At 39.8% G+C, this 20,523-nt stretch overlaps 1 protein-coding gene and 1 long non-coding RNA gene across 5 annotated transcripts in view; one reads left to right on the plus strand and one right to left on the minus strand.

Moving 5' to 3' along the window:
* ahi1 (Abelson helper integration site 1) overlaps window positions 1-10,547 on the plus strand; it is a 343,535-nt gene extending 332,988 nt beyond the window's left edge. For 3 of the 4 annotated variants that reach the window (XM_069887251.1, XM_069887254.1, XM_069887252.1), the window contains 2 exons: window positions 6,871-6,950; window positions 9,133-10,546. In XM_069887251.1, the coding sequence (XP_069743352.1) occupies window positions 6,871-6,950; window positions 9,133-9,325 (273 nt within the window). In that variant the 3' untranslated portion in view covers window positions 9,326-10,546. Of the gene's footprint in view, window positions 1-6,870; window positions 6,951-9,132 lie in introns of all 4 variants that reach the window. The other variant, XM_069887253.1, reaches the window with a different exon arrangement.
* The window catches only part of LOC138736968 (uncharacterized), a 31,829-nt gene extending 15,934 nt beyond the window's left edge, over window positions 1-15,895 (minus strand). The window contains exon 1 of the long non-coding RNA XR_011340685.1: window positions 15,687-15,895. This is a non-coding gene — a long non-coding RNA (uncharacterized lncRNA). The remainder of the gene's footprint in view (window positions 1-15,686) is intronic.
* Window positions 15,896-20,523: the final 4,628 nt, after the last annotated feature.

Below are 20,523 nucleotides of genomic sequence, written 5' to 3' on the forward strand. Positions count from 1 at the left end.
CAGAAAGAGGTTCAATCTTGGAAACTTGTAGTCAGATGTAGTGAAAGGAAATTTCCAGGCAAACCTCCAAGCAAGGCTCGAGGATGCAAACTGCCTCACAGACACGTCTCCTAAAACCCTCTGGGATCAGCTGAAAATGGCCATACTGCAATCCACTGAAGAGGTACTGGGCTTCTCTTCCAGGAAAAACAAGGACTGGTTTGACGAAAACAACCAGGAAATCCAGGAGCTGCTGGCAAAGAAGCGATCTGCCCACCAGGCTCACCTTGCAAAGCCGACCTGGCCAGAGAAGAAACGAGCCTTCCGTCGCGCATGCAGCCATCTTCAGCGCAAACTCCGGGAGATCCAAGATGAGTGGTGGACTAGCCTTGCCAACGAACCCAGCTTAGCGCCGACATTGGCGACTTCAGGGGTTTTTATGAGACACTGAAGGTGGTGTACGGCCCCTCACCCCAAGTCCAAAGCCCTCTGCGCAGCTCAGATGGCAAAGTCCTCCTCAGCGACAAGATCTCCGTCCTCAATCGATGGTCAGAACACTTCCAATCCCTTTTCATTGCCAACCGCTCAGTCCAAAAATCCGCCCTGCTCCAGCTCCCTCAACAACCCTTGAGGCTAGAGCTGGATGAGGTCCTTACCCGGGAAGAGACATATAAGGCAATTGAACAACTGAAAAGTGGCAAAGCAGCAGGTATGGATGGAATCCCCCCCAGAGGTCTGGAAGGCTGGCGGCAAAGCTCTGCATACCAAACTGCATGAAATGGTGTCCACTACCAGCCAAGCTTTTTTTTAACTAGCACACTTGGCGGGGACTTGCGCATGTACAAGAGCGTCGAGGCGAGTACAGTGGCTGCAGTGGGTGCAGACAACCAATAGGAGTGGCTATCTACATATATAATCAATTTTATCCAGCAGCAATAGTTGCCTTGTTTCCATGTCTTTGCATTTTCTTCCAGGGCTTTTAATTTTTCATGAGCCATTATCAAATCATTTTCAACCTGGCCCACCCGAGTCGTCACGTTTTCATTCACCCACGTCATCACTGATATTTTGTCTTCCACCTCTCTCAGCACGTTTTCTACCTTAGAAAATCATCCACTCAATGTCTCATTGTTTCTAGCATCTTTTGCAGATTGGGTGCCAACCCCCTGTCTACTTGAGTCTGCTCCGACATCATGGCAACACCTTCTTCACCGCTCCCTCGTGGACTTTCTGTTGATGACCTTGGCGACTTTTGAGCTTCTTCAGCTTTAGTTTTTTGGATCTTAATTTTTATTAGCCGTCGTTTTTTTGGCACGTAAAATATATAATTTGATAGTTTTGAACAATCTTTTTAATCACTCTTCATGGAGAGCATTTCTAACCCATGTACGACTAGGTCCTCCGCATGGCCACGCCCCAGGTCCTGGACTTCTTGACTGAAAGACCACAGTCAGTCCAGGTTGGCAGCAAAATCTCAAGTCCCTTCACGCTGAGCACTGGCGGACCTCAGGGCTGTGTTCAGCCTGCTACTATTCACGCTGCTGACTCAAGAATGCACTGTCGGATTTAGTCCAAACAGAATCAGCATGTTTGCAGATGATGCAACAATAGTTGGCCTAATCAGCAACAAAGATGAATTGGCTTACAAAAAGGAGTTTGGGAGTCTTGTCAAATGGTGCAAGTACAATAACCTGAATCTCAGCATAGATAAGACAAAGGAGATGATGGTGGATTTCAGGATTTCAGGCAACTATTCTCCACTACACATCAGCTTGTTCCATTGTGAAGAGCTCAAAATTCCTTGCTGTGCATATACAGGCAGTTTCCGTTACCTAGGTCTGTCTTTAATTCGAATTTGTAAGTCAGATCAAGTACGTACGGTCCTTATTTCGTGTCAGTTAGTCAAATGTTTATCTTAGTATTTAGTATATATTTTACCTTTATATGCATATAAAATACTTCTGGATGCACTAAAACATCTTAATTATAATAATGCAGTACATAATAATATAGGTAATACAGTACTGTGTGTGATAAATACAAGTAACTACATACGTTCATAACCATCTAACAGTTTATGGCTTGGAAACAGGCCATCTCGGCCCTACAAGTCCACGCCAGTTCACTCAAACAACTCCGCTAGCTCCCCCCACCTATTCTCCGCCCATAACCCTCTAACCCCCCCCCCCTCTTATCCATGTATATATCCAGCCTCCTCTTAAATGAAAGAATTGACTCTGCCTCAACTATTTCTTCTGGAAGATTATTCCATTCAGCCACCACTATCTGAGTGAAGAAGCATCCTCTTATTAAAATTTTGCCCCCTTACCCTCAACTTGTATCCTCTTGTTTCCACCTTCCCTGCACTCGGGGAAGAGTCTACTTGCATCTAGTCTATCTATTCCCTTCATAATTTTTAACACCTCTATCAAATCCCCTCTCAACTATCTACATTCCAAGGAATAAAGTCTTAACCTTGTCAATCTTTCTCTATACTCTAGGTATTTTAAGCCAGGCAACATCCTTATAAATCTTCTCTGCACCCTCTCCACCTTATCTATATCCTTCCTATAATTTGGAGACCAGAACTGAACACAATACTCCAAACTTGGCCTCACCAACGCCTTAAACAGTCACAGCATCACTTCCCAGCTCCTATACTCTATGTTATGATTTATGAAGGCCAAGTTTCTCTACGCCGTCTTTTTTGATGATGATCAAACGTTAGCACTTACAGGAGAAGATGACAGAGAGATAGCCAGTCTCTCGCGCTGCTGACCAATGGCAGTGTCTTTGATCCCACAGCCCACCCACATCTTTACTCCTTCCGCTCGCTCGCTCACTCCCTCCTGCTTTCAGATGTTCCCACGAAATGCGGTACGCTACTCTCGCGATGCAAGGTGACAGCAGCATTGTGCAAGAGTATCTTACAGCATACTCTCTTGTGATGCTGGGTGATGGCAGCATCATGTGAAAGTATCCTACAACATAACCACACTCAGACTGGAAGTTCACGGCATTCTACTTTCGGTTGGCTCCTCGGTACGCAAGTACGATTGTTCATAAATCCGGGGTTTTCAACCCAATTAGGGATTGTAATGGATGACCTATCCTGAACCCACATCACCTCCTCATTAGTCAGGAAGGTACACCAGTGCCTATACTTCCTAAGGAGGTTGAGGAGGACAAAGCTAATGGCTCCCATCTTGACAAGATTTTACAGGAGCCAACCTGAGAGTGTCCTGTCAGGCTGCATTATTGCATAGTACAGAAGCTGCAAAGCATCAAACAAAAATTCAATACAGAGGATCATGAAATGGTCAAGAAGATCAATGGGGTCTCACTTTCCACTGTTGTCATCATTCACCAGGAGTGTTACTTAAATAGAGCTCAAAGAATTATCGAGGATCCCTACCATCCATCGCATAGGATCTTTGACTTGCTACCATCAGGAAGGAGATACAGGAACATCAAAATCAAGACTGCTAGGCTAGGAAATAGATTCTTACTGCAGGCTGTGAGATTGGTGAACAGAATTCTGTAACTTTGGGTCTCTTATAAGTGAAATGAGTAAATTATTCCAAAACATTTGCATACATTGATTTTCTATTGTATTTTATATGTGAGAATTATGTGCTGTGTTTTATATGTGTAGGTGTGTACTGTGGATCGGAGAAACACTGGTTGTGTGTGTATATAATACAGTCAGGTGATAATAAACTTGAACCTGATGATTTGCAAATTAAGGGACTTTAATTACATGGATGGGATAAAGAAGTTAGGATTGACCTCCTTCAAACCGAGGAGGTTGTGTGAAGATTTGATGAGGTATTTTAAAATCGTGAATGAAATAGACATTGCAGATTGAGAAACAGCTGCAAGGTCAAGAATAACATAGTTGTAAAAAAAAAAGACAAAAATGAAATGAATAATTCTTAAAAACACAGTGAGTAGTGGATGCAGTCTATCATTTGAACTGGTAGAGGTTGAAAATTTAAAAAAACATATTTCAAGATGTAGAAAAAGGAAGTGATGCTTTTTGAGTTTGGAAGGTGGGGAAAAAACAAATAAAAGCAGTGGCATTATTATTAAAAGAAGAAAAGGTTATAGAAAAGATGCCGATGGGAAAAGCAATGCTATTATCTGAATTTGTTGGACTACATGTCGAGTCCAAAAGCTCTAATATTTTCCATTGAAAGCAGTGGTTGTCAAGGTCAAAGTATGTGTGGCAGTGTGACTAAGTGGCAAACAACCACAAAGTACGTACTCAATGGGATGTATAATGTCACCTAATCTGCACTTGCCAAGGAGATTTCTTTGTGAACAGCATTGTTTGAACAGCATTCAAAGCATTGTTTCAAACAGATTATCTGGGGTCTTCAAATTATAGATAAAAAGGAAGAAGTCAAAAGACAAGTTTTCCAACTTGTGGGTGTGTGAAGGGTACCATAAAAAGGGTGTGAAAATTGTTAATGTTATACAAGTGAAGCCAGGTATCACAGAGTGGGTGAAGAACATTCCCTTTTGAAAAAGCTAAAAGGGAAAGAAAGCAAAAGGAATAGTGAAGAGATAAAAGAAAAATTGTGGAAAATGCTTTAATAATAAACATGATTGTCAAAAGATTACTTGTTATGACTGTACAACGCAGAAAATAATGTTATTGGGCTTATTTTACAGTATAAAAAAGGCATGCATGCACTGATACGACGATTTTAACAACAGGATGTGCCCAAGCACTTTACGGCCAATGAAATAGTGATTTTTTTTAAAATTGCAATTAACGTACTTTAATATATCAGCCAATTTGCACACAGTAAGTCCTCAGACGGCCAAGAGATGATGACAGGATAATCACTTTCCCATCTGATGCCCATATCCTAAAAACCTTGGATCTCAGATTTATCACCTTTGGGTGAAAAACTTAACCCACACTTCTGCCCTAAATGTTCCATCCTTTATCTAGAAACATATCCCTACCCAGCCAGAATAAAGAGCCTTGTTTTTGATTAAAAAGAATTGTCTTTAGGAGTCACATTCAAAAATTTCTTGATATAAAAGTGAGCCATGGAAAACAAAATGTCTTGTCTCATATAGTAGAGATAAAGAGAGATAAACATTAAGTTCCATAACCTTTGACTTTTATTCTTAGAATAGCAGATATAGTAGGGAGGTTATGATGAAATTGTACAAGGCATTGGTGAGGCCAAATTTGGAGTACTGTGTACAGTTCTGGTCACCAAATTATAGGAAAGATATAAACAAAATAGAGAGAGTGCAGAGAAGGTTCACGAGAATGTTGACAGGATTTCAAGGTTTGAGTTACAGGGAAAGGTTGTGCAGACTGGGGCTTTTTTCTCTGGAGCGTAGAGGGGACTTGATCGAGGTGTTTAAGATTTTAAAAGGGACAGACAGAGTAAACGTGGATAGGCTTTTTCAATTAAGAGTGGGGGAGATTCAAACTAGAGGACATGGTTTAAGATTAAAGGGGGAAAATTATAAGGGGAACATGAGGGGAAATTTCTTTACGCAAAGGGTGGTGGGGATGTGGCATGAGCTTCTGACAGACGTGGTCAAGGCGGGATCATTGGTTACATTTAAGGAAAGACTAGATAGTTACATGGATAGGAGAGGACTGGAGGGGTATGGACCGGGTGCTGGTCAGTGGGACTAGGAGGGTGGGGATTTGTTACGGCATGGACTAGTAGGGCTGAACTGGCCTGTTCTGTGCTGTAAGTGGTTATATGGTTTTATATGGTTATAAGCAGTCCTGTTTTATGCTTGAGACAAGATTCAAGATTCCATTTATTGTTATGCACACAAAATCTACCAAAAGATCTTTATTTACCTTGCAACTTCAGCAACCACTTGACCTCCTGTCCTATCGAGCCGTGAACCCGAGGTATCCAAGTCTCACCTCCTCGACCCCTGGTTCCAAACTCTTGTTAGAAACCCATCAGCACCTGAGGTCCTTCAGCAGCCCTCATCATCTGGACTTGATACCTTGTTCCAGCAGCCCATGGAGTGGTGTAAGTCCTTCATCTGCCAAGCTCTGAGCTGGAATCCAGTCCATCACTGTGATTTCCTTCTCTGTAGGGAGATCTCATGAGTTGAGGGGGTGCATGAAGGTGGCTGCGTGAAAGGGGGGGGGGGGGGTGGGTTTTCCTGCTCTGATGTCTTAAATTTCACCGCGGACAACAACCATTGAAGTCTGGACTGCTGAATGTGTGCACCGCCATCTTCGATCTGAACCTCCAAAGACATCAATGTTAAACCTGCACTAGACCATTGAATGGTTGACCAGTAAGACCCTGCGGGAGAATGCTAAAAAGCTGTGCCCCTGATCCCTGCTCTTCCTGGGTGCACACCAGCAGCAGTGTTGCCATTGCAGTAGCTACAGCAGTGGTTCTCAACCTTTTTTTTCACATACCACCTTAAGTAATCGTTTACATATCCCATAGGTGCTCTGGGTTAATAAGGGATTACTTAAAGTGAGTGAAGAAAAAACTGAGACCAACTGAGCTACAGTAACAGTACCAGCTCACCATTTGCACAGAAATATTGTTCTGGTTTTTAAAGAGTTAACATAGCCTACAGAAACATTAGGAGATGACCCCAGGTGTGCTTACCAGATCCTAATACTATTTTGGTTTTACCTCTGTATATAAAGCAGTATCTCCTACATCATGGGAATGGTAGGAGGCCTGGGTTTTTTTCTCTCTCCTTGGTCTACAGATTGTAACCACATAAGGGTAGATACATCAGGCCAGACAGGTTCAGCATTTTCAAACAAGCTGCATTTATTCCTAGTACAGGAAGCCTGTGGCTTTGCATATGTGCCAAAACAAAGTGCATCCCCCACCACTTTCATGTCTTACACACTATGTTCTACAGATGTCAGCAGTCATCAGCAAGTCAGGGGAGCTCAAGTTGATCTCCGAGCATGACACAGATACGGAGTCACCTGTGAAACCGTAAGTATAATTTAAAATCAACACCTCTCGAATCTTAAGAATATTCAATTTACTAAGAAATTTAGACATAGTTTCCTTGAATTATTTCTAATTTAGAAGAACTTTATTCATAACTTGTGAACCATCTGGTTGGTTTTGTGGTAAGGGTCTGATGTTAGAAAGTTTCAGGGAATCTGCTACATTCATGCAAAGTTCACTTAAGAACAAAAAATGACATAATGTAGTTCACTCCTGGCAGAAAGTTTATGTTCCAGGTTTGTCCTTTCCTCAGAACATGATTTTTTTTTTTATGTGCCATTAACAACATTCCTCAGGATCCAGAATATTCTCACCGAATTGTGATCATGACAAGGAAATTTGGAAGGATCGAAGGATGCCATAGGTGCTCTGTGGTTTGTAAGGGATTACTTAAGGTGGTATGTGAGTGGAAAGAAAAAGGTTGCGAACCATTGACCTATGGGAAGATAAGAGGGCCAAACAGATGTTTTTTTTTAATTTTAGAGTAAAGGTTAACCAACATTTCAGGCCTGGGATGCTGAGTTTCTCCAGCATGTTTGTGTACTGCATTCAACCACAGCATCTGCAGGCTTTCTTGTTTTAACTCACTTAAGCTTGTTTGTAGTCCTGTAGTCCTTCTGCAAAATCACATTTTCTATGGCTCATCAGAATATTCACAGAATTTCCTTCTTTACATGTAACCAAATATTGGCAGACAGCAACAGTTAGTAGCCATCTTACCACCTACTTCAGAAAGTTTGGGACAAATTAACTGCTACCATTTTAATGCAGCTGAGCCTAATTTCTACACAAATGGGTGAATTTCCAGCTCACCTTATAACCATATACAGCACAGAACAGGCCAGTTTGGCCCTACTAGTCCATGCCGGAACAAATCCCCACCCTCCTAGTCCCACTGACCAGCACCCGGTCCATATCAACCATTGCCCAAAACCTGTCCTGCCTTCCATTATATCATACAGTTTCACTGCTGCCCATCTTTTAAGATCACAATGCCAGTCCTTTATCACTGTTCCTCATGGAATAATTGCATTCAAATTTTATCAAGAGATCAGAAATTGTCAACATGGCAGATATTACAAAGGACACTCTTTCTCGAGAGGATTGCCTAACCACCGAGTTTCAAAGAAAGCAGGTGGTTATTCCTTACATCCTTGCAATCAATTACTAAACCTTCAATGAAGCAGAATCAAGGGAAGTTACAGGTACTTGGGACCAGATGCTTTTTTTGGATTTTGGAACAATGGAACTAAGCAGCACGGTAGCAGCAGCAGAATATCTGAGTCAGTGGTTAAAGCAGGCTTTTTGAACGCCGACATGATGCCACAAGTGGAAAATTCACATGAAATAATCTTTAGTACTTACCAAAAAAAAACTTGATCTCTGCTTACAAAAGAAAATAAATACAGCATCAAACACTAGAAATTCTCCTTGATGGTTTTTTTTCCAAATGTTTCCTCCAGTGTCATTACCTCATTAACAATGGTTTCTGTCTTTTGGCACCACCGTTCCCTGACACCTCCCCACCTTCGCCGCCATTCCCCCATATCTCCCCAATGCCGTCGCTGGTCCCAGACGATGGTCACAGCTCCTGCCCAGGGGCCCGAGGTGACTTCTTTGATGCGGACGGCACCACACCTGATGTTGAGAATGGAGTCGCTGTCGCCGACTCCGGCTGTGGCTGATGCTGAAGACTTGGGCCTAGCTCCGTTTGGCATCTTCCCAGCCAGAAGCAAAGATTTTGTTTTGTACCACAGAGCTCTGTTGTTATCAAACTGGCGCCAACAGAGCATCAGAGCCCCACGTGGACAAGTCAGGTGGTGAATTTTTTTTCCATTTTGGATATTTTTAGTTTTCTCAACTTCAGATACGGGGAACTCGACCTGTATGTCCTCCTTGGTACAAGGATCAGCGCACTATGCAAAGCTCGGTATAATTGCAACAAGGTGAACTTGCTTTGTATCCTTGCTCGTCCAAAGCTGATGTGCTAGATGCCTTCTTTTTTAAAATTGTTGTCACTTGCAATGTTTCAATTTACAATGTAAAGCTAAGAAATTCCTGAAAAAAGGCACTGATTTTTAAACTATGCATATTTGAGTACCCCTGATGAGATCAGCAAATAATACCACAGTATTTAGTTAATAATATTTGTTATTATTTCCAGTGCATCACAAAGAAAGACAAAAAAGAAATCAGCACCAAAATCAGTGGATGTGACAACATTTCAATCTGATTTAATAGTTGCTGAAGATGATCATAAAATTGATGCAAGGGGCACAAGGAAGAAACAAAAGAAAAGATCTCTAAGAAGCCAAAGTACAAGTGGAGAAAGTAATGTTGCATTTAAGTTAGATTAGGACACCTATTTAACAGGTCTGTATTTTGATGGTCAACTGTAAAGCAGTAAGATGGATAATATGTTGGTTTATAAATACATTAGCTAAATGTGCTAAAATAATTTATCAAAAGTAAACATTTTCTTCCAATCATAGAATTTGAAGAAATTAAATCAGCTACTCACCACCATAATATTAAGATTTATGGGGATGTTGGATTATCTTAATTGAAACAATCGACTTTGCACATTGTTTTTCCATCAGCTACAGTGATATTACTGATTGAGAAATAATTATATTTATATTATATTTAAATAAGCTGTTTTTACTAAATTAAGATTCGTGTAGATATTGTATTTGCCTTTATTACAATTTTTTTTATATTTTTCTTTGAGTTTAACTATGATTCTGCTTCTTTTTGTTATTGGAAGATCTTCATTATACTTGTGTAATTCATTGTCATACTGCAAACTCACTTGGCATGGTATAATTTATCTAAACAATGTTCCATCAGTCAGAATAGTGCCAAGAGAATGAGTGAGTCAAAACATCCAAAAAAGACAAATTTCATAGCTGTCGTTTGCCTTTAGATCTCTATATTCTGAAATATTAGTCAGGGACACAATCCTTTATCTGAACATGTATAATCTGGAAAGCTCCAAAAGCCGGCAAGTGGGGAGGGAGACGGCAGCGCAAGTCGGGCGGGCGAGAGACCGGCAGCGCGAGTTGGGCGGGCAAGCGATCGGCAGTGCGAGTCGGGTGGGCGGGAGGCCGGAAGCACGGGTCGGGCAGGCGAGGAAGGGAGATCGGCGGGCGAGCGAACGTCAGCGTGACTGGAAGGGGGTGGGGGTGGATACGGCAGCACAATTTTGGTGGGCTTAAATCTGGCTTACCGAAATCGGGAAAAATCTGAGATTCGGAACACGCTGTCCCCTAAGGGTTCCAGATAAAGAATCGTGTACCTGTATAGCTAATTTAATTACATTATACCAATTCAAATGGGAATTTAAATTTCTCGTTAGCCAAACTGATCTATATCTTAAAATAATTATTTATTTGAAATATGCATCCTGTTTAAAAATACTTCGTCATCCATAACATTGCAGAGGTTTTTGGTGCCTCTCATATGATCATATTTTCAGAACTTTATTTTAACTTTTTTACAATTGAAGAGTCTCGACCATTTTAGCTTCAATCATTGGTAAATAATTCTCTCATATTGTTACTTTGATATTTTTATAACTTTTCCTACAATTTAGATGATTAATTTTTATATTTACAAATTTTGAAAATGTCTGTTTGATTACCTTTTTCTGTAGAAGTATACGAATTTCTGCAATAAATTTATTATGAATTTGATCTTTGATTATTAAGTTTCTTTACCTTGTGAAAATCCAAAACAAGTTCTGCCTTTACTAATTGAGATGCCAAAACTATGTAAATTTTAGTAATCCCAGTGGAGTTCACTTTATTTTCTATCATGTCTTTCTTTGGCTTGGCTTCGCGGAGGAAGATTTATGGAGGGGGTAAATGTCCACGTCAGTTGCAGGCTTGTTTGTGGCTGACAAGTCCGATGCGGGACAGGCAGACACGGTTGCAGTGGTTGCAGGGGAAAATTGGTTGGTTGGGGTTGGGTGTTGGGTTTTTCCTCCTTTGCCTTTTGTCAGCATCAAAAAACCTAAGAATCATTAGTAACTGGCTTTTGTATGTAACTCATTTAATCTGGAAAATTATCCCAATGCATTTCACAGACACAATCAAAAATTGTCTCCATAATCCAAGGTATTATTACAAGAGGTGACCGAAAACTATTGAGCTGAATTTTCAATCTTTATTGGGACTCAGTTAAGACCCAACAGAAAGATAAGTAATTTATGGTACCTTTGATTTTACTTTACTGTAATGTGTCGATTTGGAGGATTCAGCAACATCAGGTGACACCAAAGATGCTGAATACCTAATCTCATTGAAATAAAAAGCACATCTTTTAACTAATACTCTATGGTGAAGAGTATAGATAGAATTATAGAACATTACAGCACAGAAATGAATCTCTTCAGCTCTTCTGGTGTGTGCTGAACCACTTTTTTGCCTAGTCCTGCTGACCTGCAGCCAGTCCATAGCCCTCCATACCTTTCCCATCCATGTACCTGTCTAAATTCTTCGTAAATGTTAAAACTGAGCCTGCATTCGCTACCTCAGCTTGTTCCACATTCCCATCACTCTGTGTGAAGAAGTTCCCCCTCATGTTCCCCATAAACTTTTCCCCTTTCATTCTTAGCCCATGCTTTGTATCTCATCTACCCTCAGTGGAAAAAGCCTATCTAAATTTACTCTTATCTCCCTCATAATTTTAAATACCTATATAAAATCTCCCCTCATTCTTCTTTGCTTCAGAGAATAAAATCCTAACTTGCTTAACCTTTCCCTGTAACTCAGTTCCTGAAGTCAAGGAAACATCCTAGTAAGTTTTCTCTGCATTCTTTCTATCTTATTGATATCTTTCCTGTAGTTAAGTGTCCAAAACTGCACACAATATTCCAAATTTGGCCTCACCAATGTCTTATACAACTTTATTATAACATTCCAACTCCTAGACTCATAACTTTGATTTTTGAAGGCCAATATGCCAAAAGGTCTCTTTACAACCCTATTCATCTGTGACACCACTTTCAGGGAAGTATGTATCTATTCCTAGGTCCATCTGTCCTACCCCAATCCTCAGTGCCCTACCATTGATTGAAACATATATCAGATCGATGCTCAAATGTCATTTTATTTTAAGCAGAGGTAGAGAATAATAAATCCACGCAGGTAAACTTGATTATTACGATCAGAGACTTGAATTGTCATTTAGAAAAGCACCAAGTTTTTCTTAAATACCTTGCGTACTTCTTAGTTTATTGGTTTTCCCTGATTGCGTTGCAACAGCATTCTCTGTGGAGGACTGGAAATTACTGGCACCAACATATGGACGCCCATATGATTTATCATGTATGTTTGCTTCAGTGATTGCAATAAGAATGATTCAATTGACCCGTAAACACTGAAAACCATGATGTAAATTCCAGGATATTGTTTTGCTGTATTACTGCCTTGTTCATTTTGATTGAAGAAAATTGAAAAGGGATTAACCGAGAGATTAAAGAGAGGAAGGAAAATGGAAATAGTAGCCTTCATTTGTTGTTCCTACCACTCACCCATTCCCAAGATCTATTTGACAGCACTTGATCTCTTTTCAGTTAACTTTAACCTTTGTGTCATAGAGTTATACAGCTCCGAAACCTGCCCTTCAAGCTCAACTCATCCCTGCCAGCCGTTATTTATCTGAGCTTGCTCCAGATGCCTGCATTTGGCCCATATCCCTCTGTCTTTCCTATCCATATACCTGGCTTACCACTTCTTCTGGCAGATTGGTCCCTATTCCTTCTACTTCTGGGCACCTGAGCTCCTTTGTAAATCTTCCCCTCTCACCTGAAATCTATACCCTCTAGTTTTAGTCTCCCTTTCCCTGGATAAAGGACAGTGACCATTCACTTTTTATCCCTTATATGTTTGTATACCTCTATAAGGTCAACTCACCCTAACGTTCAACACCACATAGAAAAGTCCCATGTCTGTACAATCCCTCAAGCCAACTCATGCCCGTTTCTGCATCCTCTGCAATTTAAAGACATGCTTCCTGTGGCTAGGCAACCTAAGCCATACATAATGCTGCAGGTGTATCCCATCACCATCTTGTAACATGCTGTCCAAACTCTTGTACTCAATTTTCTGATCAATACTGGCAAGCAGTCCAAACACCTTTTTCACCACTTCTAGGGAATTATGCATCTGTACCCCTTAGTCTCTCTGTTCTTACAACAATCTTTAGAGCCCTGCTATTTACTGTGTCTTGCCCTGGTTTGACTTAACAAAATGCATAACTTCACACTTGTCTGAGTTAATTTTTTTCTGCCATTCCTTGACCCACTGTCCTAGTTGATCTAGATCTAGCTGTAATCTTTAAAAAATCTGCTTCACTATCCACTAAAACACCAATTTTGGTGTAATCTCCAAGTTTATTAACCATGCTAGCTACATTGTCATCCAATTCATTAATGGAGATGGTGAACAACAGTGGACCCAGCACCGAACCCTGCGAATGGACCTCCATTCTGAAAAATGCCTCCACTATCACTCTCCACTCCCACCATTTTGGTATCCAATAGATTATCTCACCCTGCATCCCTTCCAGATTAGCCTACCATATAGGCCCTACTCAGAAATATTGCTGCCCTTCCCTCATCTCTCCACTTGGACACCTCTTTAAAAATTCAATCAAATTTGTGAAACACAGTTTTCCTTACACAAAGCCATGGAGATTGTCCCAAATTAGTCCTTCCCTCCCAAATGCAAGGAGATCCCATCTCAATATCTTCCAGTAACTTCCCCATGGCTCACAAGCCAATAGTGCCCAGGCGTTTCCTTACATTCCTTCTAAAGTAAATGCACAATTCTAGTCTTCGAACACCTTGCCCATGGCTAACAATGATATAGTTATCTCTGCCAGAATGCCAGTAATTTTTTCCCTTGCTTCCCACAATGTTCAAGGATATGCTTGATCGACCCAGGGATTTATGCTGTAAGAGCATGAAAATTTATGGTCATAAAAATGAGTACAATGTACAGATGCATGAATATTTTTCTGCAGACACACACAGTATGTAAGATGCAACATTACAATATCACACCCACATCTCCTCTTTCATAATGTGGGTATGCTTTGAGATATCACTGCTCTCTCCCTGAATTCCCTAGTTCCACAACTTTATCTACAATAAATATAAATGGAAGTATTAATTTAATACCTCACCCATCTCCTGCGCTTTGACACATCAATCTTTAAACTCTCCTGGACATGTTTAACCAATTCTGTCCCATCCAAGCCCTTTGCGCTATGGCAGCCTCAGTATTAAGGAAGTCAAAATCACTTACTATTACATCCCTACTTCTCTTACAGTTTTCTACGATCCCTTTATATATTTGGTCTTCTAATTCCCTTTGGATATTGTTCTACAATCCCATCCAAGTGATTATGGAGTCATATAGCTCAGAACAGGCCCTTTGGGCCAACATCCATGCCTTCCAATTTGGCAGTCTGGGCTAGTTTAAATTCATTATCATCAGATTGCACAAGTGTTATCCAGTCCTTGGTGCAAAACATGCAGGCATCACACACAAACCAACAATACATATACAGGACAAAAATACATATATATAATATATCTAGCTATCTATATAAATACTGAACTATTGTTTAGTAAACATTAAAGGCTCAGATGGTTAATGTGAGCAGCTCCTTTGGTCATTCACTATTCTCACTGACTGCAGAAAGAAGCTGTTCCTCAGCCTGGTGGTGCTGGCTCTGATACTCCTGTATCTCTTTCCCTGCAAGAGTGGTTAAAAATTACTGTGTGTGGAGGTGGTTGGGGTCCTCATTGATTTTAATTTTATGTGCCCTCTTCAGACAACGATCCCGGTAGATCACATCAGTGGGGGAGGGGTGGTGGGGGGGTAGGACACACACCCGTAATCCTCCCCGTCATTCTTAGGTTCCTGTGGCTAATCCCACTTGCCTGTATTTGGCCCATACCTTCTAAACCCTTCCCATCTATTTATCTGCCCAAATGTTTTTGCAAACATCAAAATTGTACCTGCTTCTATGGCAGCTCATCCCAGTTACAGACTAGCCCTCAGAGTTAAAAAGTTACCCCCGATGTCCCTCTTAAATTTCTCTCCTCTCACAAAAAAAGACAATAAGCATTCTATTTATTTGTGATTTTATAAACCTCAATAAGATCACTGCTCATCCTCCTCTGCTATAGGGAATAAAGACCCAGTCTGTCCAATCTCTAGAAGTCAAGCCTTCTAGTTCTGGCAGCATCCTCTGCGCCCTTTCTTGTAGTTGGGCCACCAGAACTGCATACAGTTCTCCAAACGTGGTTTCACCTCCTCCCCTCCTAATTTCCACTCATTTTGCCTTATTGGACAATTATGTCTAAAGATAGCCATGATGTTCTCCCATATCAATAACACAACTCCCCTGCTCTCCTATCACCACCCCATCACATCGGTAACATCCATACCCCTGTGTATTGACCCCAGTCCTGCCCATCACTCATGTTTCTATAATTTTTACGAAAGCTCCTGTCAGTGATGCTTTCATGACACACCCGACTCTTCCAATGGTCAGTCAGGAGCGGCAATGAAATACGCTCCCCAGTCAGAAAGGACGCTGGAGATTTCTCCCATCTCCCACAATCTGCAGAAACAGCGTACCACTGCCCTGACTGCCATCTCTAATTCACCACCACTGCAAGGGAAAGTAAAAACGTCTTACCTTACCACTGCTCAGTCCCGTCACCAAAGCCACTCGAGCCAAAACCTCAGCACTTTGACGGCTCTCATGCTATTTTTTTTAAATTTTTAATGACACTATGTATATTTGTACAGAATTTGAAACATGTCTTGTCATTGTTCTCTACTTGCATGCTTTTTAATGCAATTTCCTTAGAAATTTACATTAGTCTCCCTTAGCCAATGCACCCTTTTCTGGTAACATAATTGTCCTTATTTCCAACTGTAGCCCTGTCAAAATACATACAAAATTCAGTCATGTTGCAATCACATTTCCTTAGAGGATCCCTTACTACAAGGCAATTTGTTAACCCTTAGGTAAAATTACAAATAACCTCTTAGTGATCTGATTCCAAAAGGTTTTGCTGCAGAAGATTTTTTACAATGCATTCTATGAACTCCAAACCATGCTTTCCAGTCTGATTTTCATTTCAGACTACATGATAAAAGGTTAAAGTTCACCATTATTATATTACCTTTGCCACAACCGTACTTGATTAATTCCTTCCCCAAGGTTCTCCTGTTAGGGGGCCTTAAAGCATTTCAACCAGTATTTATTTAATTGTTTTTTTGTTATCTCCTATTTCCACCCATACTGGTTAAACTTCCTGGCCTTCTGGGCCAAGATTATTCCCCACAAGTGCCCTTATGTTCCTTTATTATCAGGGCTTTCCTCTCCCCACCCCTACCCTGCCATTTTGCCTGTTCTTTTGAACAGTCATAGTGAAATATGACGTTACATTCAAATAATTAATTATGAAATTACATATTAGTGATGGAATAACATTAACTTATGGAACAGAATCTTATGTCCTATACCTCCTCAGTAAACCATAATGTGGAGACATGGCTTTGCCAGTGTCCTGCAATATTACTAATTTTTTTAAAGATGAAGAAATGAATAGGGGTGGATCACACTCAAGTTCAGAATGATTAGGCGAGTGTACAAGAAGGCATGACAGCTGACAGTCTTTGCTGACAAGTGGCCTAAAACATAGACCAGTCATAATTGTTTCCAACTTAATTGAATGTCAGGATCACTTAGGGTGAACAATGGTTCAACCTAAGCATGCATAGACAGCAGAGGAAAATTGCTGGGCTTGTTGGCCTTTCTGGGGAGATGGGAGATGCAGTGTTACTAATGAGGTATTACATTCATTACTTCCTTCTGCTCTAATTCCTCAGGTGAATAAAGTAAACTTTGTCCTTAGAAGGAATGGGAAAGCACAAGCATTTGTTTCATAAAGCAAGCGGTAAAAGTTTGAAGAAGTCATTCATATGTGTTTTTCTAAGTATATTCAAGACAAGGAGTTTTAGATAGTTCTGGGAATTAAGAGTGAGGTTTGTGCAGAAAGCTACAAGCATTGAAATGAAACATGCACCTTTATCTTATGGTAGATGAAAAGGAGCCAAATCGCCAACTCTTGCTTCTATTTGTGCTTGCAGTTCATGACTGCTTCTACCTCCATGTACCACCACGGTACTAGTTCTACAGGGTTTGTTTTTAGTTCAGACCTAGTTAAGTGCCATTGAACCTTGATTTCAAAAATCACTGTTGCATTCCCATTTACTTGATCCTAAATGGTTATCAGCTAATTTTGATGCAATATGTTCACCTTTATGTGTAAGGAAATAAATATTTTGCTTTTAATGTTGTCTCTGACATCCTATCAGTTGCAAGAATAAGCTAATACGCATGTTGAAATCACTTGTTCACTTCCTAACAGACATTCTCCAACTTGACTGAACTTGCTTTTTTTTTGAAACTTTGTCTCCAAGTGCTGCGGCGTACTCTTAACAGAGTATTTATTCAGCAGAGAAAATAAGACTTCCCCAGGAGATTCTGAAGTGAAGCCATGCACAGGCAGAGAACATGCTTGGCACATGTCAGCAGTCATTCAGAGACCCCCATCTGGCATATTGCACTGCTCTTTCCTTAATTGCAAACCATGAAAATTGAATTGTTCGTATCTAGAGCGCCACAATTCTTCGCAACAACATTTCACTGCAGTGAATGGCATTCAATGTCTTTGCAATACCACTGAATTAGCTGCTACCCTACTAAAACTGGAAATTAACAGTACATTTTAATTGGAAATGGACACGTTAGTGAGAAAATTGTTGGTATTTTCTTGGGAACAGCAATTTAACGGCATGCAATACAAGAGAAAAATTGTAGTGTCCTGTGTGGGACAGTTATTAACCACTTGATGATTTTAAAGTTCACAAATATAGAAATGGGGAAACTAAGTTCAATAGAATGTGAAATGAAATACTTGGAGCCAAGCCATTTTTTGCAACATCCTGCAATTAATTTTTATATGACAGGTCAGGCAAACTGAAACACCCAGTTTAGTTTGTTCCCAATACATAGTTATGTGGTTACAACAACAGTGGACAGTAGTAAGTTTCTTTTTATTTTGTTTAGGAGATGTGATGGAAGCCCAATTTACAATGAAAGTACCCTGCTAAATTGAAGCTAAATCGATAGACATATATGCAGTAGATCTGCCATTATTGTTCTTTTGGCTATCTCAAGAGGTTTCATAGCATCTTCATGGTATTCTATATTGTATGTTACATCAAAATGGGCACACCATGAAAAGGAATAATTAAGTACAAGTTGTGTATGCTTGGTAGCTTACAGTTGTAATAGAATGGCATTTGGTGTCCGTTGGGACTGGGTATAGGCCCAAAGGAATATAAACAAGGGATGTAATGCACCTGTGTTTTAAACCCACAGCAGTAAGTTATTTCCTTAACAGATAGAAATTTTGCTCAACCCGATGATTTGAATCTTTGGATGCAGATGTTCAAGGAATGACCATAGTACTTTAACATTTTCAAGTGCGAGAGTTGTTTCCGCTTCAGTTCCTGAGGGACAACCACACATCGAGACACATTGCACTACATTTAGATTACTTGACTGTTCACAATTCTCAACAGTCAACAAATCAAAAGTTATTTTCTGCAAAAATATTTTAAACCGTTCCACTCCATTGTCTGAAATTGTCAGATTTTCAATTGAAGCTTAAAACTTATTAACAACATCTGCTCATTTCAATATTTTGTAAAACTTTTCATAGCCTAACGGTGGCAGCTATTTGCTTAACCAATCAATTTGTTTTAAAAACTGTTTCCCTGATTAAGTTCAGATTAATCAGGAACATGCAAACTTTTCATTTATGCAAAGTCTGGGAGGAGAATTTTAGCATGAGTTGTTTATTTCAATGTGGTTCCTTTTTAAATTTGTCGATTGAAGCTGTGGTAAATGATTATAGTGAGAAGAGATTACATAAAAATGTGACTTAATTAAAATTTGTGACACTTTCTTTTTAAAATATTTTTCTATTAATTTGATAGAGAACAATTACATGTATATATTGTTTTAGATCAGTGGTTTTCAAAATGCCTCCAAACTCAAATTCCACCTTAAGCAATCCTTATGCCATAAATGCGCTATGATTAGAAAGGGATTGCTTAAGGTGGTATGTGGGTGGAAAGAAAAAGTTTGAAAACCACTGTTTTAATTGTACCTAATTGACTCGTTATGTGCACGGTTTCATAACTCCAAAGGAAATGGGCCAATGACAATTTTTCTCAAGCAAAATATTTCAGTAACATTTGGGTGACATAACAATTTTCCCTTCCCACTCACATATCACCTTAAGCAATCCCTTACTAATCGTAGAGCACCTATGGTATAGGGATTCCTTAAGGTGGAATGGGAGTTTAGGGGGCAGTTTGAAAACCACTGGTTTAGATATTAATTAATTATATAGCTTTTCTGAGTTGCGTATCAATAATACATTGTTTTATATAATTCTCGAAAAAAGTGAAAAATCCTTATAAGAATTTCACCTCATATTCTAATATTGAGATGTACAGTGTGATTATCTAATTAGATTGATCTCTTCTAGTTGTGAAAAAAAAAGAAAAATCCCATTCTAATCTAACCCCTACCACTAAACACAGTCACCAGCAAATAAATTGTAAAGAATCAAGTAGCGGTTCTCAGGCATCAAAGAGAAAACCCCAAGAGCATCCCTGCCTAAGTAATCAAATTATGATAATAGTCCATGAATGGACCCCATAGCTTGTCAAATTCAACTTTGATCTCTTTAACATTATATCTAATTTTCTCCAAACTTAAGCAAGATGTAACATCCTGTAACCATTGCATTTGAGTTGGTGCTACGTCTTTCCATCTTATCAAAATTGCTCGTCTGGCATGACACTTTGTAAAAATTGCTGATTCAACAGCTTCATGAATGTGGCTCTGTCGTTGTAAGTGAAATCCTGTGACATTTTTCCTCAACCATCTGCTCCCGAAATTATAACATCAAAATATATCTTGCATCGAAATGTCACGAAAATTTCACTGGTGTTCTTTGCAAAATTGGCAACTTCTTATCCTCCTTGATAATACCAAACATGTGGTTTTGATTTTTTTTTTGTTTCTTTCAATGCACCGACTGCCTGGACATAATTCCATGCAGTCAACTTAAATGCCCGTTCATTATTTGGTATTGACAAGACACTTAATGGTGGGTGGTATCAAAAATCAAGTTGATCCAACTTCCACACAAAATCTAAATAGCCAAGTAGCTCCACTTCAGTATCTCCTGGGGAAGTATTATTTTCTCCGCTGAATAAATACACTGTTAAAAGCATGCCGCAGCACTTGAAGACAAAGTTTAAAAGCCAAATTGCTTTTCTCGACATCTCGACGTCTGTGCTCATGAGCTGTGAAGCAGCAGTTGTAATAATTGTAAAATTAATAAAATAAATTCAGAATGGCCACTTTCTAATTTAGCTAA

This window comes from Narcine bancroftii, chromosome 6 (genome assembly GCF_036971445.1).
Source record: "Narcine bancroftii isolate sNarBan1 chromosome 6, sNarBan1.hap1, whole genome shotgun sequence".
Classification (NCBI taxonomy): Eukaryota; Metazoa; Chordata; class Chondrichthyes; order Torpediniformes; family Narcinidae; genus Narcine; species Narcine bancroftii.